Genomic DNA, 23,139 nt, shown 5'->3' on the forward strand with positions numbered 1-23,139 from the left:
GTGTTTGAGAATAAGAGGCATTTCTTCTTCCATTCATTATTGATGGAAAAAAATGTCATAAGAAAAACTGGGCGTTTCTTGAGTATTTATAGGAATTAACAGCCAGTAGAATAATCAGGCGACACAAGATAAGCAGCAATTCTGTTATACGGCCTGTAGATGTCAGTCTTCTCTAAAATATATTTTCACAAATTGACAAACCAGAGGCTCAACAGTCTGGAAACGCTGGTCTAGAAACCCAACAGCTAGGTATTAGTTTTGTGATGCAAGCTGTATCACATCCTCTGCTGACCGAGGGTGTGCAATGTGGGTGAATAGATGACCTGCATGTTAAAATGAGGAATCAATATCAATATTCAGAGTCTTGCTTGTACTGTTCTCTGATCTGACATATCTACAAGCTCAGCCTGGTCCAGATCAACCTAATTAATGTGAATATGAACTTTAAACAAAAGCAAAGTTTGTCTTTTCTTTCTATAACATTATTGTGATTCTAAGATCATTTTACAGTAGATCTGATCTTGTGATTTTTTTTTACCTGTTTTATTTTGTTTCATTATGTTATTGAACAGTAAAAGCAGAGCACATTTGTGGTTTTGTTCCCCTTCTGAATAAAGTGTTACGTGTAATCACTGTTCATAAAGATGTTCATTCTAAATGTTTTCACATCAGTATCAGGTACCACATTTTGTGCTGACTTTAAAGAAAGTAATGCAACTGTCTTCAAGCGACGGTGCATTTGTTTCTTGAAGTCATTACACATTGTCTACGGTTAAACATAGAAAATAATACAGTTGTACCATCTGGGTGGAAATAATTTGCTGCAGTCGCTGGCTGAAATGCTGAGTCAGCCATACAGTACAACCTGGAGGGAAGCAGTCTCTGGATGTCAGTATACAGAGTGATAATGTGAAGTGTGCTTTGGAAAACACCAAGTTAACTCAATATGTCACTGAGGCACTTTGCTTTAATGGTGAATGGAAATGTATTTTTCTGGCAATATTCTTGCACTTCCTAATCAGACCCTAATCCTAAACTTCCTAACCAAATCAGTGATCTAATAACAATAAAATAATACATTTATTACATTTCACTGCTTTTTCAGGGAGCCATTTATCAAAAACATATTCCCTACTTTAATAATTAAAAGTTTGCTTCGCTACAGTAAATGTGTGATGTTATCACAGTATCTGCAGATATATTCTTCAATTGTTATCTGGCCCATGTTGCTCTTGCTTATTTGAGTTGAAACAAATTGAAATAAGAGAAAATATAACGCCAGTTACTAAGAAAAGCACTGGATGTGCTCATCTTTAATTAGGCCTGATAAAAGCACCAGACACCTGCTTACCTTGTTATTTCTTCACATCAGAAGAAGTTATCAGATGAATATGCACTCAGTAATTGTGTAGCGCTGGCCATTTCTGAGTCTGAACATTTCTTCTGTGAAATGCCTTCTTGATCTTTTGCCAGATGAAAAGATGTCAGCAAAGGAGTCTTGCAGGTGGTTCTGTCTACATCAGAAGACAACGTTCCATATTTGTTGGCTGACACAATTACAGTAAATTACAGTCAACATAATAAAGGAATAAATATCTAAGCAACATCACATATGGGCTAAAAACATGGTTGAATTATAAATATGTCACTCCCTATAGGACCTACCTTAAAGTTGCTTTCTTTGGGTTCTTTCTGAAATCAAATGAGCATCTCTTTTGAAAGACAGACATTCTTGCAGAACATCCACAAACATATATTCATCAGTGGTAGATATCTAGGTTGAGAATATAAAGCCGACGCACATTATAATGTCATGGCCATTCAATGCATTTATTTCAGATATCTTAAGCAGAAGTCACTCATTTTTTTCAGTTCTGAAAAAATGGCAGATTAAATATTACACGCCAAAAAGGATTTTAGACTGTTCATTTCATCACAAGACTTTAAACATGTACATAGAAATTCTTACACTAAGAAAGCTCTCTTCCATTAAAACTGAGGTGTTGGTAGTACTGGTATGTTTATGAAGCCAATTATTTAGCAACAATTGAAATTATATAAAGAAACAAATAAATACAGAGAAATCTGATTCTCAGAGATATGAAGTGGCAGTACAAGTTCATTAAAATGCTCCTAACAAAGAGGCATGTCACACTTTGGGAATGTCACACTGTTTTTTTTTTTTATCCCATCACTTTATTTACACCATGAGAGTTTTCACTTTTACAATTTAAAAATTGGGGGAAAGTCTTTTAGGACATCATTTGGTGAAAACAAATATTCAGAAGCCACAGAAACAATAAGCCTGAAAATGTCTATCTACATATATAGTTGATTATGCTAAGGCAATGGATGCACAGTAAATTCATTTAATTGGTCTTCCTCTTTTTTGGCACCAAACTACATCAACACCATTCAATGTAGAAAGTTAATTTTCTATGTTCAAAATGTTCCGCTCATTGAGGATATTATCGCAAGTACATTTTTTGGTTTGCATCTTTATCCAAACTATTTAAAGTATTTTTGTGAATTCCTACATCATTCAAATTAATGGACAGATTGTGGGACATGACATGCAGACTAGGTGTTAAATTCTAAAATTACTCTTCAACATCCTTACTGCTTTTCACTTTTCATACATATTTCTTTCATCAAAATGTAGAAAAATGTGTGGTCTTTGAAACAATGTAACAGACCTCAACAGTTTGCGCTGTGAGCCTCAAAGTGACAGGAGTGCCATCCATCTGGCCCATTGACTGCAATGTTAACAATTTCAGAAGCAAAATATAACAAGGGGACTTTTCTTAGCTCACTCTACTTCCCACATACGTCCTACTTCCCAACACATATTTTACAACAGCGCGTTGAACAGAGTCTGCTCTCTCTCAGAATGTAAAAATCTAGAGATATGAATTTCACATTTCTCTATTAAATGAACCGTCTGACCCAAGAATCACTCGGCGGGCACCATCTCCAAAGGCAACCATTAATTGCAGGTGGGAACACACAGCTGAGGGAAAATGTGCTAATTAGAGTTATTTTCTGATCTCTGTAGTGTCACAGTAGCTTTATTTCACCTAAACACTTACATTTTAACATTCTTACCAATTTCGCTTCCTTTCGCTGCTCTGCCTCCTCGGATGAACCGCCGTGAGGGATCAGTCTGTGTACTGTACCTCACAGAAAGCTTTAAGGCAGCGCAACACGTGTTTATGATGACAAAAACACACAGACACATGACAATAGACACAAAGAGACACACCTCAGCGTCAGGGTCTTCACAGCCAGACACACACACACACACACACACACAAATATATATGTATATATAATCAAACTTGGGTATATAGCACATTTACAACAAGTGTTTCATCAGGGTTTCATTAATAGCTGTACAGCACCTCTACTGCTCATGCGGTGCTCATGCCATCTGTCCCCGGGGAACATTGCAATTCCTACAGCTTGTCACACAGCAGTTCTGCATGTTGGTTTATTAAAAGAAGTTTCCAGAATAAACGTCCTTTTGGCAATTATCATTTTCAAAAGAAATCCTTCTGGTGTAATAGCTATAAAATCAAGTGATAATACGATATTTCATTTATATATATATATCATCATTCATTTTATTATTTTCATGTGCTTTCCTTCTATGACAGGTGGAAATGCCTTTACTGAAAAAGGCCTGTGTAAAAACACAAAAGTAATTATCCTGCATTCACTTTTACTAAAAGGTCCCTCAAACATATTTTCATAATCAGCTTATTACTATGAGCAACGGGGTCCTACACTAAATACATTTTACTTAGGATTTTGAATGTAATTGACGAATTGAATTACTTGCACGGTGTGTTTTTTCATTACTATTTTTGGATCTGATCAAACCAAGACCCAAACAGCTCTGATGAAGCAGAGTTTGTTTCATTGTATATACTGTGCATTCTTTGCATTTTTAATTTTTTGATTCTATTTTATCTTATTTTTATTATCTTATTATTATTATATCTGCTGTTATTTTATTGTATAACATACGTAACATTTTAGATTTTATTTTACTCTGTAAATTGCTGCTGCTACAAACTAATTTCCCCCTGGGGATGAATAAAGTGTATATCTATCTATCTATCTTTTTGACGATTGAATTCTACCAAAAACATTTTTTTCCCCAAAAAACTTTGGTTGTTGTTTATTTGGTCATACATATTTAATGTTACATGGCATAATTTAGCATTAAGCAGAATATATACAATTTAGTTTATAGAATTGGATTATTGTTAATGATCAACATATAAGTAGCATTTTTCATGTTGCATGTATTTGCAATGTAACTGGCAACTATAGCTGTCAAATGAATGTAGTGGAGTTTAAAGGGCCTTAGGAATGTATAAAGTAGCATCAAATTGAGACAAAAATAATCCAAAATGACCCTTTATAATTTGCCATGACATCTTTAAAATGATTTGTCACCAACACTTAATGAATTCAGTTATAAATTCTCCACAAAAACGATTCAATATTTAAAGCTGTAGCTCCTCTAGAAACACTTGGAGTTTTATCAATGTGCTATACACCTAGTCTTTGTTCTCATCCAGTCATCCACACACTCACTGAACTCAGACTAAGTGCATCCGTACAGACAAGTGCACCAATACAACTCTTGACAGCTTAAACCTGTATTCATTCAACACATTCACCGCACAAGCTCGATGAATCATTCAAACAAGACGACACACAGGCGATGCTTTGAAATGAAATAAAACTGTGCCCTCTGAGGTATTTTAGAAGTAACTGCAATCAGAGAAGAAATGAGAAATGACTGTTCGAATGGTAGCAGCAGTACCACTTCAGTGTTGACATTTAGTAAACATTTAATTTGATAAGCAGGGATTTTGAGTGAATGAGAGATAAGAGGCATGAAAAGCATCACTGAAGCCTATTTAAGCAGATAAAAAGCAAGCCCTCTTTCATCTTCACGTATCGCCACGCTGATTGGATTTGAAGGACTGGAAACTATCGGGCAAAAAGAAATGACAGACAGGTTTTTTTCGAACTGCTTTGAGGCTGGTGTTTTGTTGGCTGGTGCTCTGCTGGCATTAAAGCGCTCTCGCTGCCCACAGTGCAGTTGCCGTCAGCTCTACAAACATGTAAAAGCAGCCAGTGTGACGGGGAGGGGCGTGAGAGCTGAATGCTGATCAACTCATTCACAGTCAGGCCACACACACCAGCCACACTGACACATTTCATCACCTGTACTATTTACCAACTTTTTTATCTCCGCAACCCACTACTTCAGAAATGAATTACTCACAAAATATGCTTTTCTCATCACAGAGAACTTGTCTCCTTTTTTCATGTAAAAAAAGAAAAAAAAGTTATTTTGCACAGCACGATGCACTCTTTGTGCCCCGTGAGATTGGCTTTGCGTGTACATGTTATCTTTGGGAGACGTGTTAAAGTCTGCAAAGTATTGCATTTCAGAAAATAATATATACTGGACTGTAACCCTCACACCATCAGATAGTCGTCTGTAATTTGGTTTAAAACATGCATGCATACAGCATGGTCTTCAGAGAGAGTTTCATTCTCATTGAATTCAATTTGTCTCACTGACTTTGGCTTTCAGTACAGTACAGCTTTTGGAAATCACTCTCCCAAATTGCACTATAATGTTAACGTGTGACATGCAACCACCAGTTCCTCTACAACTACATCATTCAAATGGTTTTATACCAGTTGCAACAAAGGCTTCAATGACGTTCGTCGCTTTTGCTTTGAATGTCAAAATTAAAAGCAATGCAGTCTTTTGATTGTTTTTTTTTTTTTCTTCTTCTTTCACCTCAGTTTGCTGTCTTATTCCACCAACGAGAAATAACCAAGGCCAAAATTAAATGACGAAACAAATGTATAAACAGCATTTAAAGATTTAAGACACCAAAGGGCACTCCAAGGCAGAGCTGCTGTGAGACTCACAGACTTGGCAGTTTTCATAAAGAAACAGCAGAGCACTCGGATCACACTGAAGCTGAGAAACGGACAGATGCAGGAGACAGATTAATGGTGAGGCAGAAAGAGAGAGAGACAGAGGATGTGCCAGAGAGAGAGAGTCAAAGGCTGAAATAAAGTCTGTGAGGAATCTCTCTCTTGCTCCTCTCTCTGAAGACCAGAGCCTCACCAACGGGCCACTTGGCTTGTGTAGTCCTCAGTGGTGGCGGGGAAGTCCCCCTCACTCCCTTTCTCCAGCCCTCCTCCCCTCCTCCCACCTCCATTTCCTCCCCCTCTGTGTTTGGGCGACCATGGCCTGCCCTGCTCTTTTTGCTCCCTCAGCCAACGCCTCTCCTCGCGCCTCTTCAAGCGCACCTCCTGGTGCTCCCTCTGGCGGGTGAACTGGAAACGCTGGAGGAACAGGTCCTTCGCGTACTCGTACAGCTGCACGTCCAAATAGTTGAGCTCCTCGATGCGTCTGCGCACGGGCTCGCTCAGGTCCACGTTGGCAGCTCGCGTGCTGTTGATCTGCGTGAAAGCGGAGATGAAGCGCAGGCTGAACGTCCGCTCGAACAGGTACTGCGTCTTGCGTTGAAACTCGGTGAGGCCGTAGAAAGCCATGTTCTTCAGGTTGCTCATGGCGCTGCTCAGGAGGATGTGGTTACGCTGGCTCTCGTTCATCGAGGACAGGTTGTAGCAGCCCACCAGGCTCAGGTCAGCCAGCATGCGGACCTGCCGGTTGTTGGCGAGGTTGGACGGGCAGTTCATGAACTCTATCAGGGTGACGCCGGACCAGTCGTCCCCATTGTAGCAGGTGGGCAGCTCGTCCTGGGTGGGCGAGCGTCCGTCGCACATATGGAGGGCGGTCTTCCACGTGGCCCCGCGCTGGACGTGTTTCCACTCGCTCAGGTAGCGGGAGACTGGGTCTCGCAGCATGGTGATGTAGTAGAAGTTCCTGCAGCCAAAAGAAACACAGTTAGAGAGCTGTGAGCACGTCATCATCGCAGAGGGCTGCCCTGCGTTGTGCTGACAGATGGTGACTTTTGTGCATGTGTGAAACTTCAAGGTCGAATGCTAATTGGCAAACTGAAAATTCTCACTAATGAGATCATTACAGTTTCTATATGTTGCTTTTAAAAAATTGCATCAGAGTAAAGATTTTACTACATTGAACTAGAAGCGTTTCCATTCCACAGATTTTTTTTCCCACCTGCCAACATGGAGAATAATTGGAAATCAAGACATATTGGGAATCCATGGACACACAGAAAGTGAGTCAAACTGACCCAACTAAATCCAAAACATGTCACTGTTTCAAAATAACGAGGTTTCAGCAAAGGTGCCTCAAATTTGTTGCACTTTTAACTGGGTATCCTACCAATCATTAGTCAGCCAATCACAGCGGTCAGAGGAGAAAGCACTTTTAGCTGACATTTTGATGTGAAATGAGTGCTTTCCTTTTTTAAATAAACTCCTCCCCTAGAGAGTGACCATGTCCTTAATCATTTCAAAAGGACAGTCACTGAACGAGGAAGCGTGATAGATATAGAATACATTAAAATAGATTCATACGTTCTTGGCAGTGTCAACAAAGGGACATTCAAAGAGAGTAACATTTTGAAGTAAAAGTAAGTAAAATGTATTTACATGGAGCTTTTCACAGACAAAAGTCACAAAGTGCTTAACACAAAAAAGAAAAAGAAAAATGTCAAATATTGCTGCATGGGTACAATCACATTTGATTATGGAGTTGGTATTTTGCTTGGGAGAGACAGCCCACACACAGGGGGTTTCATCTGCCCTTAATGCCAAGTTTGAAGACCTCCAAGGAGATCCACTCTGCTGAACCGCAGGTATGTCAAAGTGCACTCTGATGGAAAACAAATATTGGACAGGTGTTGGCCAGGTAAACCTTTCCTAAGGTGATGTCCTGTGAGTGCAAGGTGAATATTTAATGACGTAACCCCCCTCCCCAGAGAACAGTGAGGGCAGATAAAGTGGAGTGTGGCGCTGAGATTTCACACCGACTCCAAAGCTGCTCTCGGTGCTGCTTCACTTCTTTCAGCACAACACACATCCACACAGTCTCTCCCAGGAGTGGAACTAAAAGAGCTACACAAACAGTATCCTGTGCTTACACTTTCTTGTCCTTCAGGGTTGGATTCACACTGGAATGTGTTGCCCAAACTTCATACAGGTTATCTTTAAGGGGGACTATACTTGTTTGCTTGGACTCTAATGTGTTTCTTTCACAACTACTTATTGTGTTATTGTCCTTACCATATCTGCTAAATCAGCTCTAGCACTGAGATTACATCATGGCCATTATCAGAGTCTGAGTTTGCTTCAGGAGTCTGTTCTAGAGCTGAAACAATTACACAGTTGATTTAATCGCCAACCTTTTGGATAATGGATTAATTCTTCTTCCAAACATTCTCTCTTTCTCCTATATGAGGATTTCACGCTTATTATTGTTGTATTTTGTTAATAACTGAATCTCTTTGGGTTTCAAACTATTGGTCACCTTACCAGCCTGATGGTTTGTTACACAGAACCTCTTGAGAAACTGCCATTTGAAACTGTTTGATAAAGGGCAGGTGATTGGATCTGTCGATCAAACTATTGCCAAAGTCAGGCAGGAGAAGAGCAAATACATCTTTCCATTGAGAAACGTTTTCAGTTCTATTCTTTGCTCTTCTTTTATTGAAGAAATATTATCCAGTTCTGATATAACCAATGCTATTGCAGCATCTAGGCTAACCTGTCGACACACACACACACACACACACACACACACACACACCTAAGCCACAGCCGTAGCTGCCAGTGGTTCCCCAGAGGATGCGGATTAGTCCGTGCACTGGCTTACCAGACACAAACGCATTACTTGAAGCCTGACAAGAAAAAGGATTACTTTATTAAGTGTTCTCATCAGTTTCCAAATCATCAGGATAATCAAATTCAAGCAAATTTGGGTTTTATTGCCGCCATGAGAGGTGATGACAGGCTGTAAATTATCAGCACTTCCTCCGTGCAGAAAAATATGCTGTGTGGTGCAAATTTTAGAAGGGGAACCTGTTCTCATATCAATCATGTGTACATTGAGAACAGCTATTTTATTTATTCTCAAGTGAAACAAGACTATGAGGTGGAAGTCACACTGTGGAAAAGACGTTGAGGTGAGATATGGAAACTTACTTTCAATTATGGCAAAGCAGGTTCAATTCCAAACGTTTTTCTTATTTGACCGTAATCAAACTATCTCTCTAATCCCAATCAATTGCCCGACACTAACCCAAAAACATGACACCGGTTTAGTACATTGAGAGAATATTAATCTGCCAGTGCATAGGCATGGCATAAGGTATCACACAAACATGGTATGGGGTGAAAGCACACTGAATACAGGAACATGTTGTAGTGTATTCAAGCTCACAAATAGCAACTTTACTGTATCTGACTGAACAAACCACAAGAATGACAAAAATATGTCTTGAGCTTATCTGGGGAAAAGTTGTCTTAACAGGGCTGTAGGAATCGTCATGAGTCAGGCAAGAAGCTGTGATTATTGCCCTGGTGGCACTAGCTGCATCCTGGCACTTGCTCTTGGAGTTGGCTGGCTGCCGATACATCCTCATTAGACTGTCTCTGGGACATAAACACATGCAGCAAGTGTTGTTTGAGTGCACCCGACATCCCAAAGGTCAGTTGTATGCACCATCAGTGTCAAAATGCATCAGGATCAGTGGGTCTGCAGAGCTGTCTCGAGGAGGCTTTCCCTGAGTGATACAGATGGCTGTCAAAGGTGAAGGGGTGTGGGGAGAGCTATCAGGCTTCTCTTACTGCTGGCCTGTGCTATCAGAACCACTCTTACAGTCAATTCAAACTCCATATCAAAAGGTACTGTGAAAATGTTTCACTGCTGCACGGAACATACTGTAGGAAGCAGTTAGAATTAGACATCTTAAATATATACTGTGACGGAGCCGCATCCGTTTCCCCATAATATTTAAATGTGTTGGGGTCAAGGGTGAAATCTTCAGTCAGACTTTGGGGGTTGGACCAACCCAACCCGAAGAGACATGTTTCTCAAACACTGTTTCTCAGTATTTTCCTTATTAAGTCTTAAACAACTAGCTAAAGTAATGTACAGAGCGATAAGGACCGGGTGCCAAAAACAATTCACATGCATGTTTAAGAACTGCCACCTGCGTGTGTGTACATTTTGAGCAAAAGCACATGATAACCTGGTCAGTTAATACACAGCTGAGTAAAAATTTAACTTCAACTTGTGAGTCATTCAAGGCTGTTGTTGACATGCAGCAGGTGGACGGGGAAAAGCTTTCTTTTACCTTTTGGAGGTATTTAGTAAATGGTCATTACAAATATTTGGGGGCGGAGGATTTGACCCCCCTGTCCTCTACTGCAATTACATGCTTGGTTGGAGTCAAGAACCCTGTTGAACTCTGGGTAATCATGGATCAATAATGGATAGGAGACATATTGGAGCTCATTCCAGCCGAGAATACTCATCTCTAATGCTGCAGCACCAGCAGAACAATATCACTGAAGCACAAACTAAACAGGGGCCATTGAGCAGAGATCGAAGAGGAATCCAAAAGTGTGGATAAAAATGGAAACTAAAGCAAGCAATGGTGAGGGGAGCTGCTGCAGACAATTATGAAGCTGAATACAGAAGGTTAGTATAATCTAAATTGATGTAGTTCGTGGATATGGAAAGAGAAAGAAAGAAAGAAATATGATATTTATTTTAAGGTTTGTTTTGTTTGTTTTAAGGTTTTTAATGTGCTCAAAAAGCTGCCAAAAAGTATACTCCAAACAGTCTGCATGCTAGAAACATTTGATTGTGCTGGACTATATTCACCCACAATGTGATGCACAAAGGAATAGAGGGGGATAATCACAGCTTGAAAGCACCCAAACTAATTGCAGATGGTAATGAAAGTGCACATCAGTAGGCAAAAGATAACTGGCGGTAGCGTTCTGAAGTCACAGTTCAAATTGCATTTATTAGGAGTTTAGTATGTTTATTATCAGTGTACTAACTGCTGAAAGAGTATACAATAATGATTAATACATCATAATAATCTGTACAATTCCAATGTAGTGGGACACAGCGTCAACAGCCATGCTGGAAGCGGCTCTGTATGGCACAGCAGTGTTTTGAGCTAAATGCTAATGTCAGCATGCTAACACACTCACATTGACAATATTGACAATGCAGACATGTTGATGTCCCCTACTCTGTCCAAGCACCAGACCTGGGGGGACAGCGCCTTCTCCATTGTGGCCCCCTCCCTCTGGAACGCTCTCCATCAGCACCTCAGACATTCTCCGTCATTCGCCTCTATTAAAACTGCACTCAAAACTTTTTCTTTCTTATAGTGTCACTTATCTGCTTTGTTATTGCTAACTGTTTCTGTTTTTACCATGTAAAGTGCCTTTGAGTACCTTTTAAATAAAATGTGTTATTATTATTATTATTATGTTTAACATGTTTGTTAAGTGTGTTAGCATGCTAACATATGCAAATTAACATTAACACAAGACTGCTAATGTGATTTTTTGCAGGTTTTTGGAACCAAAGGACTGGATTTGATCTGATAATAGCGCTAGTGGAAAAGTAAAGTGGGAACCTCATGGTGGCGATAGAGAACAATTGCGGGGATCACCAAAGTCATTACAATTCATCTTCTGGGGACCTTGAATGTCTGTACATAATCTCATGACAATCCTTCCAATGTCTTGATGGACAGACCAACAGGAAGATGGAGATGTCCATCCCTGGAGCCCTGCCACTTGTGTGGCTAAAAAACAACCAGCTCCCTGTGAATGTTGTCACTATAACAGCCCCTAAACCCATAAAGGGACGTTTTTTATCCCCAGCCAATGTCAGAGCAACAGACAACTGGGTTTTAATTGCCTGTAATTAACTTCAATGACACAATTTCAGCCCACTGCTTCTCGCTGATTGCATGCTGCTATAAGGGTCATTGTACTTTCAGCCTGAGTGTATGGTGTTTGGAAGCAGATGAACTGAATTCACTCATCAAGACTTTTGTGTGTGGGAGTTGGATATCCTTGCAGGTGCTTGCGGGTGGGCCAGACAATAGGGAAAAACAAAACAATATGTCTCTGTGAGCCGGGCAGAAAGTTGTTGAGAGCAAAGGCTAACACAGAGAGCAGTAAATAAGTAAAGACAGACCATGTCCCAGTACAACAGTGGAACTGATTGATGTTGTTGGGATGTAGTGTGGTAGACACAGTGTGTGTGTGTGTGTGTGTGTGTGTGTGTAGTCAGAGTTTGAAGCAGCTGCTTTTGTGTCATGTAAAACTTGTACCTGTGTACAGTCTGCTGACTTCTCTGATTTATCCTCACAGTGTAACAGCCTTGATCTCTCTCCATTGCTCCTCTGCAGCCCAGGAGCATTAATAAAAAACTATTTTTTAAACACCTTTTTACTGTCATTCTCTGAGCTTATTGCCTTTACACAGTAGAACAGTCACAGTCGCGAGAGACGGGCATCACTGTGGATGACAGATAACATCACAGCTACATGGTATGCTGACTAAACCTGATTCATACGCAGTATATTCATGTGCATCTATCTATTCATAGAAAGCTGTAATTTAAAGTCTATTTAATTATGTTCTGTTGTTGCTGTTTCTCTTTATGAGAAAAGTCTTACTGCTGTGACTGTCCCTACAGTAAACACTGTTTTGTTTATTCGCCTAATAGCATTTTGAGGCTCTTAGCATTATAAATTCCTTTGTTGTTATTCTTTTTAATAGACATTTTCTTTTTTTTGTTGTTGCCATTTTTGCGGCGTAACATGCAACAGAGGTCCCCTGACCAGATTCAAGCAAGAGACATTACAGTTACGCACCATGCGTCTTAGACCACTAAGCCACCGTAACACCCCAAGCATTTTACTATTAAGGCAATTTAGAATCATTAAAGGCAGTGAAGACAAATTATCTCAGTTAGTGTTTTACTATGGGCGATGGAGTGCTACATGAACACCACTTCTTCAGTGTTTTGGGTATTACACATGACTGTGTTGTTCTGTGTGTCCTTGTCCCACTGCTTTGACTAGCACAGTTGGAAAGAGGTGCCACATATGTGTACATCAATCATGATTCAGCAATATTTAAACCAAAATGTTAGGGAGTTTTGAGTTAGCCTGGACCCACAGCTCTGAATCGAACCAAATAGGTTTAGTATTTCGCTCACTGACGTCTGCCCTGATAGCCAACTGCTGCAGCTACCTCATGAGTAGAAACAGAACTAAATAGTTACAAGAATGGATGAGATTGACGCAGTTGTACAAGTTGACTCACAGAAAAATGCTAATGCTCATATTTCTTAAAGCTTTGTGAAAAAACGTGCACTGATCCAACCACTACCATAGTTTCTGTCAACCCAAGACGAAATCTCTGGAAAAAATATGTCACTTATTTGTGACGGCAAAACAAGAGTTAACTAAACTTAAACCTTATTATTTAACTAATAAATATTGAATGTTTAAGATAAATACTTAGGACTTGATAGCAAGTTTATAGGGGCTTTAAAGAGAAAAACTGTCACCCTTCAAACAAGTCCATGTTAACAAGTATTGCTGTTAAATAATTCTATTGGTAATTCAACTTACATTTCCAGGTCCACTTTACTGTATGCTATCTGACAAAACTAGCACAGAAGTATGTATGTAGGATTGCAAGTATGTTATGTCGCATTGGTCACAAAATATGACTGAATGAACTGTAGTTCATGTATTCTACATTCAGTAACATCACTAAAGAGAAAAAAACAAACTGAAAGGTTGAGATGGATGTTTCTAGAAGCACAGAGTAAAGGACACCAGAAGAACGGGGCATTCCTGTCATTTTGCACCTCACTTGACTCCTGACCTTTTCCCCACTCTGCTTCTCCTCCATGTCCTACATTAGTGTTAGACATTAGTGTTCCCTCCGGATTCATAACCTTTGCTTAAAGGTTGTCACATTAATCATGCTGCTGATTTCACTCGTCAATCTCCCTCTCCGTCTCCTGTGTTTATCTCTTGCTATGCTGTGCATCATCTCTGCTCACTGCCCTCCACTTCAGACCCTGCATATAAACAGCCATCACTCTCCTTCTTCACACCTTGTTTTTACGGCCTGTTCCATGCGACTCATTCAGGTAAATCATGGCAATGATGGAAGTTTATGAGAGAGGAAGGCAACATGGTGGTGTCTGATTGTATCTCATCAAACAATTTCAGGCTGGTACAGTTTTCGTATTTTGAGATGTGAAATCACAGAGTGGAACATGTTGCAAGCTGCTTCTGAGGAGAAATGCTTTTTATTTAAAACCATGGTGACCATGAAGTGTGTTACAAAACAGGGTGACTGAGTGCACTGAGACAGTTTATATAACTTTATCAACCGAGTCTCCAAGAAAGTACGGTTATACAACTAATTTACAATAGCAAAGTTTAATCATGATTTTTATCAAAATAATGAGGTAATGTTGTTAATGAACATACAGTATCTGGAAAGACGCAAACATTTTCGTGTTTACTGACATATCTGATCTTGAAATATAATGACATTATGGGACTTTTTAAATTTTGGGTACACTTGGGTAAGCACAGGTTTAATGCAGAAAAAGTCTAAATATATATTCTATACTCACCTGCCTTGGCTTTACAGTCCCAGAAAAAGTTTTCTATCTATCTAACGTTTTATCACTTTCTTTGCTGTCTTTCGCTCCATTGAAGTCTGTTTGCACTTGAAATGCGTTAATTTTTTTGGGGTGCTCCGCTGTCCTCCGCTGTCCTTCGAAATAAACTTTTTTTTTCTGGGACCATAGTAGCCTAGGTTGGTGAGTACTACATACAATTTACATTGTTTTGGGGTGAAAAATATCTCTTTAACAAAAGCCATAATCTTTAACCAAAGTGCTTTTGTTGCCTAAACCTGACCACCTCCTCATAGGCAGCACTTCATTCACAGTTTACCACTAAATAAATGTAGTTCTCAGGAGAGAGGGTTAAACCTTATATATGGCTAAAAGTCTCCAACGGGTAGTATCTGGTTCTTTTGCCCCACAGGCCTCAGACATCACCCGAGCGAGCAGTACATCAGTCAGCAGTCATGTTGTAACCAACAGCAGGACAGAACAGGAAACTACCTCAGCTCTCAGTGATATACTGTGTGTGTGTGTGTGTATATATATATATATATATATATATATATATATATAGTCTTTAGTAATACAGGTTGATTTATGAAGAACACATTTGTTCCACAGCAGCAGACTGTTATGACTAACCTGTACAGTTACACAAACACTTAGATGGGCTTTCTTTATAAGAGACATATTATGCTTTTTCCAGGTTCATACTTATTTTTACGCTTTATTTTCTCATATTGTCTGAATACACCTCTATTCCACCTCTATCTGAAACACTCCATTTTAACATGTTGTGCCAATACTAAGCAGAGCGAGAATAATGGTTACATTCACCGGCACACTAAAGCCGTAACCATTTCCTCCATTAAATAGCTGAAAAGTCTTCCAAAATGGCCCACATCTGATTGTGTATTTTAAGATCAGATACCCATGGCACTGAACCCTTTGTTCTGTAGGGAAAAGCATAACCAGTCAGAGGCAAAGGACACAATCAGATCCCAGGTCTGTAAAGGAGGTTTCAATTTACAGCTTCTTGAAAAAGAAAGAATAACCTTTAAAAGTAATGTGTCACCTACCAGACGCTGCAATCCTTTTATTGTGTTTTATTCATCGTTCATTTCTGCCCACTGTAGTGCCAAGGACAAATGCTCCTTATCTTTTTTTAGATCAGCAAATGTCCACAAAATAACTTCCTCTTTAAAAGAATTCCCATCACAAAACATATTTTTTCTTTGGGTTTAGTAATATTTAAGGTGTTGTAATAAACCTTTTTTTTTTTTACAAAAGATGCAACATATCCCAATGTAGAGCTTCTTCAAAGTAAGACTCTGATCTGGACGAGTCTCTAATCCAGTCTATCAAACAACACAATAATATAGTTTTGAGTCAATATTTACTGATAAATCACAAAACTTAAAATAAATAGACAATCATTTCCTCTGATTTAATAAAGATTACACATAAAATAGTGTCAAACAGTGCCTGAAAATACCTGGTTGCGTATCTGAATCCCCTCACTCCAATTTTCCACACTCAGCATGTAGTGCAGTAAATTAATGGACAACCCTACAAACCATGACGCTTATTGTAGCAAATATGACGTGATGTAAATGAAAGCACAATAAACCTCAAGGTAATTATGAGCTCTGACAAAGATTGACCTTGGTTTCTATATATGCGCCCAAACCTACATGAAGAAAAAGGAAATTGCTTTGGAATAGATGAATGTTTCTAATCTATTCAGCAGCTAATTATGACGCCCCGCTTTGTGTAAAAAGGAAAGTGTTTGAGGGTTTCTTCGCTGTCCTTGGCTTTTGTGCCTCTAAAATGTTTTGAGGCCCTCTACATTGCTGGGATGAAAGCGCTGCTGTTTACGTGTGCTGTATACAAACAGCAGATCCTGCATGTTGTAAGGTCTTTTAGACGAGAGGGATGGAGTCGTACGCCCCCTTAACAAAGTCTGTGTGTTATGTGGCGCTGGTGCAAAGAATGAACAACATGTAATACAAAACCTATTTTCATTCTTGGTCTTTATATTAGCTTAACAAAATAACTGACACTCAAGGTCCATACATTAGTTTTTCCTAACAGTCTTCCAGTGGCAGAGGGAGTTTGCTCAGTTGACACAGAGGTGGCTTAGTTGTGACCACATCACATGGAAGAAGTTCAACACTCAACAACTGAACAAACTCCATTCACTAGTAAGTGGCTCTTGAGTTAAGATTACTTTGTCATATAATAGAATCCGTTCGCCCACATCGCAATAAGCAGCCATTTATCACAAGGGGAATACATGTTGAGAGAGGTGATTTGAGGATATGTGCCAGTATTAAACAACTGCTATTGCTGTAACTGTCACAATTGTCTCTGATATTACTTGCACCAAAGGAATCATCAGGCCTCTTCAGCAGTGTCTAGTCATTCTTGATCAAAAGAATCCCACAGTATGAATATTTGGTACAGTCTAAGTGTTGCACTGAAGCAAATTTTTGTCGCTCAGATCCTTTTTGTGACACGCACTTCTGCATCTTGTTCATTATAATTTAAATATTTTCCAGCAGAGAGTACTGCTGGGCTCCGTCACGTGGTTGTCAGTGCGAATCCTGACGCTGCCGCCCGTGGCCCCACAATGTGCCGAGGAACATTTAGTCTTCTACTTGACATTCATAGTCTGCAAGGCTTTCATTTGCACAAAAACCACTGCGTATGAAGGCAATTTAGCACTCTCATTAAAAAGACATAAACACCTCAGAACTTAATGGCATCTCACAGTAAAAGAGTGAGTCTTTAGAGTTGTATGATTACATCTTGAGATTGTCACACGCTAAAAGTGGACGGGCTGGTATCGGCTCAGTGTTGGCTTTCTTCGCCGTTTGAAGGAACTCAAGCGTGCTGTCATCCAGCTATTTATCTGTGACGTTCCGTAGTATTCAGACGTTGTGTTTGGCAAAAGCTTTTATTTTGCAACAATCACTTTTAACTCTTCATCGTGTCTGCACAGATATAATGTAAAAAAACGATAGGAGGTGAACCTGTATCATTGCAATCTCAATCGACCACAAACCAGCATGTTATGTTTTGTTTTCTGCCCCTTTCATTATAAAATCTGTCACAGGGAGATAATGGAGTTCAGTGCAAGCTTCGTGGGAAGAATCCTCTGAACAGGCCGGCTTCTCACGTTTGTACAGGAAGCATTAACGAACGCATGTGATTATAATTCGTCTTGATCAGTGCATCTTTTACCACTTTAGAGATGCTACAGTAAGTGTTATGTCCTTAACCTTGTGAAAAAAAACATGAGCGCTGCATCGTGTGAGAAGATATTTAAAGAGAAATTACTTCTCTAGGTAATGACTTCCTTCCATCCCCGCGGCCTTTAACTTCATTAAAGGAATATTAATATTACCAGCGGCAAGACGATTGAGACATATGAATGTCCACTTTGAAATCAGTCCACTTTATGAACTGCAACATTCCCAAAGCAGAACAATAAAAAACAATTACAATATGCTGTGATAAACGGTGCTCACAAGTGTGGTGAGCTTTGCACGTCAATACCGTAGGTTTGCTTCAGTTGTTCAGACGGTAGTTTAATGTCTTTAGAGTGGGACTGTGTGGCCAGCTCTTGCCTGAATCCTCTCTTCGCCATCTCTCTGGTGAGGAGATGTCCTTGGTCTGTGAAAGCTAGCGCCTTACTCCGCATGCAAGGTCTCTGCGGTGCATCTGTGCATCTCCGCGCTGTCCCGTTTCTCTCAGACAAGATGAGAATGAGACTGGAGACATGCATTATTCGTAACCGATACCGTTCCTTAATGGTGTCTGCGCTCCCCATGGCAGCGCATAATGGACCGTTTTTGAGGTTCTCGGCGTCTTGTTCGACTTTTTGATGGTGACGGAATGGGGACAGTGGGTGTCACCTGGGAAGAAACAAGAAGAACGATGGGACCTTTCATTTCCTTGTCAGGATGCTGGCATTGCTAGCACTTGACATGATGTGCATACAAAGACTGCTTGTACCGGGAGCGGCGGAAACAACAAGGGGAGAAATTGCCCTTCAAAAGGGAAACATTTCAGTCTGTCTTATATATGACAGGAAGAAGATACATGGAAAATGTCACATATCAAAGGGAAGGGCTCATTTAATAAATAGCTGTGAAGATTTCTCCCACCAATAGTCATTAAAGACCCTTAACACGATTTAAAGAGGAAATGTGCTGATTTTACACATCAGAGTCTGATTATAGGTTTGGGGGAGTACTGCAGCAAGCTTTTTGTGGCTCCAGAGGGAACTGCGCAAAGTCAAGTGACGTCAATTAGAGCGGAAGACTACTAGTTTGAAAATAAAAACTGTGAGTGTGGAGTTAGGAATAAGTGAGTTTACCTGCTTGGGTCCAGGTGCTACTTTGAAAACTTTTGAATGGGGACAAGCACAGTCGTAAAGAAGGGAGGCAAACTGTAAAATGATATTGTTTATTCAATGTAATAGATGACGAGCAAATAAAAAACTTTAACAAATATTCTAATAATATCAAATCAGATATCAGGGGGGAAACATGCCACCTCTAACATGCCCCCCCCCCAGCTAGAGACTAGTGACTCGAGGATAGCAGCCACTAGTATAACACACCCAAATCTCTGTTGGTGGTTGAGTTGCATTGTGTGTAACGTAGGGACCAAGACTTCTTGGAGCTAAGACAACAATGCAGCAGCTCACAGAAAAATCTCCCTGAGCTGAGACACAAGAAACCACTTCCGTTATTGCGGCGATGATAAACAGAAACATGTTCCGCCTGAGTGTGGAGTCTCAGGTAACCGACTGCTTCATCCGAACAAAATGTATTTGGAGGTGAAATCCGCATACCCTGTTCAGATATGAAATACACTGCAAGCCGGGTCATCACAGGCCTCCTTGCCTTTTATGCTCTCTGTGATGTTAATGCACCCCCGCAGTCTGGCACAAAGTTCTGATTCACAAACGTGCAATGTGACCTTGCCGCAATGAGCAGCAGCAGCATAAAAGAGCAGGGAGGAAAAGAAAAGTCTTTACCAGGGGCAACACTTAAATTACAAGCTGTATGCTTTGGGAAGGATGAATGCACCTCTAGAGGAATCGGCTGAGGATGCGGCTCCGGGACGGCACCATCTTCACTCAAATCTGAATGGCTGTGTATCTTTAATGAGATCTGTCATCTCCTTTCAGATCCTGGGACGGCACCTGTTTGACCTCCTCTGCTTCTCAGGCAGCAGGGAACAAAGATTTAAGTGGCACTTAAGCGGTATTGATACAGCTCCGTAACTGTGCAACAATCATAACAGATCTCCTATGCTACTTCCTAATGACATGGTATAGTTGAAATGCACAAATGTAACGCTATTTACTGCCACTTCTTAGTGGGGTGATTGGATACAAGTGTGTCTACAGGGCGAAATGACTGCACAATAACTAAACAAAAGTATAGTTTGGACAGGAAATCTGACTGTCCTTTTACATTGGTAAGTGAATCCCTGCTGTCGTGATTGCTTTTCTTTAATTTGAGACCAATTAGACATTGTAATATGACAGCACAGCTTCAATTACATTGATAGTGAGAATCCTCCTGTCTAATTATGCCCTCCTTTTAATCTTGCTCTCTCAAAGATCTCTCCAAGAGACAGCAGAGGAGGAGACAAGGCGTGTACTCGCATGGTCTATGAATTAATTATACAGCCAGAGGAGAGACGCAAGTACACAGGCTGGCAGTGGAAACCACAGTACATGTCACATCACATAACACAGAGCTGGAGACACTGAGAGCTTTGCATGCCGCCACGAGAGTCTTAAGTCTCTCTGATACTTTCACGCACACAACTTCATCCTTTTTCATCCTCTCAGTGCAGTCATTCAACATCTCAAAATCTCATTTAAATGCAGCAGTAATAGTTTTTTATCCTCTTTATGGAATTTCATTATCATCATCACCATCATCATCATTGTCGGAGCAATACAAATCTCTCCCTTTGGCTGAATAAAAGGTAGGAGGGATAGGGAATTATTAATGATATCATCAACTATCCAAAAGCACTGACATACAAATCTAGTGATACTACTTCTTGTTGGCTCCTGTTACTGGATCTCGACATACTGTTTGTAGGCCTGGCTTAGGTTTGGAAATGTCAGTCTGTCTGTCAACCACTTCTGAAAGATTCCGACTGCCATGAAATGTGGTGCAGGCACCCCAGACGACTTTTGTAATGATTACTAGTACTTGCGCACCGGAACCCAACAGCACGACACAGAGACAGAGTTACAAGGAGTTAAATTGACTTTCAGGCAGGGTCAAAACTCGGGCATCCAAAAATCCAAAAAGGGGCAGAGCAGATATAGAAACGAGGATAAGGCTGGAGAGCTCATCAGTAACATACAAGACAATCTGGCAGGGATCAAGTGCAAGTGAGCGGATCTAGATAGTGAAGGACTAGTGGGCGTGGAAGACCAGGTGAGAGGAATGAGTGATTTCAGGGTGTGAGTGTCAGGACCTGAAATGACAGGAGAGTTAGAGAAACAGGCAGGCAGGATCAAAACTATCTAAGACGTAGTGGAATTTGTGACAACGTCGGTGATCCCCTGACCTTTCCTTTAGTGCCACCAGGAAGTTGATATTTAAAAAAAAAAACACAGGATGGACAGCATGGATGTCCTACTCAGCATGGATTCTTACAACTTTGATGATCCCTTGAATTTCTAGAGTAACTTACACAATCTGAAATGCTTTTAATTTAAATGCTTACTGAGCCAGACTAAGCTATAATGAATACATTTAATCAGCAACAAAGGCGCTGATATTGATTCTCTGATCATATTATTACCCCAAGTGATTGGGTGGTTTGTTATATTTGAGCTGCACCGGCCGAGCACTTGTGACCTCTGTGAGGAGGAATAAATAATTTCATGTTATTCTCACAAATACCATGAAGTTACGATCAATAAAACTTGCTCTTTCAAAAACTACTTTAATGTGGTTCTTCCAAATTATTGAGTGTCTGTAATAATGATACAGAAACATTTTCATTTTCTTTAATACACATTTCTAATGGACAGACTTCCACCAATTTAGCTGTCGGTCATGTTGAGCAAATTGGAGGCAAATTGGTGAGGAAACAATTCCCAGCACTAAAGAGGCCTGATATTGAATTGGCTCTACTTTTTCTTCCATTTTATTCAATAAATAAAATGGAATCTCCCACAAGCTACTACTTTGGACACAGGACAAAAAATACAGTTTAAACTTATATTGTCTTTGAGATTTCAGATGGTTCCTGAAGTTTTACATTGAGTGCCTCTTAAATATTAGTGTAGCTGAGAGAGTCACGTAGATGAGGCAGATTATCTCACTTTCTGAAGCTCATTTTAGTCTCTGCTTGGCACAGAGGATTAAGCCAGCGGCCCTGGAAAGGTTTTAACCATGGCTATAATCCCTGCCCTGCTGAGAGGGAGAGAGAGAGAGAGAGAGAGAGAGAGAGAGAGAGAGAGAGAGAGAGAGAGAGAGAGAGAGAGAGAAGAGAGAGAGAGAGAGAGAGAGAGAGAGAGAGAGAGAGAGAGAGAGAGCGTGTGTGCATGTGTGTGTGTGTGTGTGTGTGTGTGTGTGTAGGTGTGTGTGTGTGTGTCACAGACTGGGAAACAGACAAGAGAGGAAAAGATGCTGAGTAGAAAAAAATCAATGTCAATTCAGAGAATTGATGAAAAAATGAAGTCCTTTTTCAAGTAAAAATACCAAAGACTCTTGTCTTATTTATTAATTTATTTAATGTTTACTCTTAAGTTTATAGCATGAACCATGCATGGCATTTGAAGCCTACGCTAGTTTTCAATGCCCGTCAGTAGATAGGCCTATGATATACACACACACAAAAAAAAAAACAGAGCAAAACTTCTCATATGGGAGCAGCTTTTTATTTGTCTGTGACAGTACACTGATAATTTTGGGGGTTTCGACTATTGCTTATTTTCTGCAATTTTACAGACATGAAAATAATCAACAACTGCGATTGAGTTTAAATCCCCCAATTTACCTTTTAAAAGCAGAATATAAACGTTAAATAAATGGTTTATAACACACTGTAATGTAGATATACATATGTGTTTATTAATGTATTTGTATCTATCCTCCTATGGACATACATGAATAGAGACTAATGTATAACCAGATAATACATTACAATATTGTAAAACACAGTTGTAATGATAGAAAATGTCTGAAGTTAAAGTAGATAGATAGATAGATAGATAGAGAGAGAGAGAAAGAGAGAGATAGATAGATAGATAGATAGATAGATAGATAGATAGATAGATAGATAGGTAGATAGATAGATAGGTAGACGGATAGGTTGACAGACGACAAACTTGTCTTAGTATCTGTCACAGTTAAGTGGAGCACAGAGCACACATCGATAGAGCTACTTATTAGTGTAATGAGCGCTGTGTT

General features: G+C 39.9%; 1 protein-coding gene across 1 annotated transcript in view; it reads right to left on the reverse strand.

The window, feature by feature from the left end:
• Positions 1 to 1,811: 1,811 nt before the first annotated feature.
• hs6st3b (heparan sulfate 6-O-sulfotransferase 3b) overlaps positions 1,812 to 23,139 on the reverse strand; it is a 59,319-nt gene continuing 37,991 nt past the window's right edge. The window contains exon 2 of the mRNA XM_068704794.1: positions 1,812 to 6,934. Coding sequence (XP_068560895.1) covers positions 6,166 to 6,934 — 769 coding nt within the window. The 3' untranslated portion in view covers positions 1,812 to 6,165. The remainder of the gene's footprint in view (positions 6,935 to 23,139) is intronic.

This window comes from Cebidichthys violaceus, unplaced genomic scaffold (assembly GCF_023349555.1).
Source record: "Cebidichthys violaceus isolate CVI_PGR_0920_01 unplaced genomic scaffold, fCebVio1.0.p SCAF_11, whole genome shotgun sequence".
Lineage (NCBI taxonomy): Eukaryota > Metazoa > Chordata > Actinopteri > Perciformes > Stichaeidae > Cebidichthys > Cebidichthys violaceus.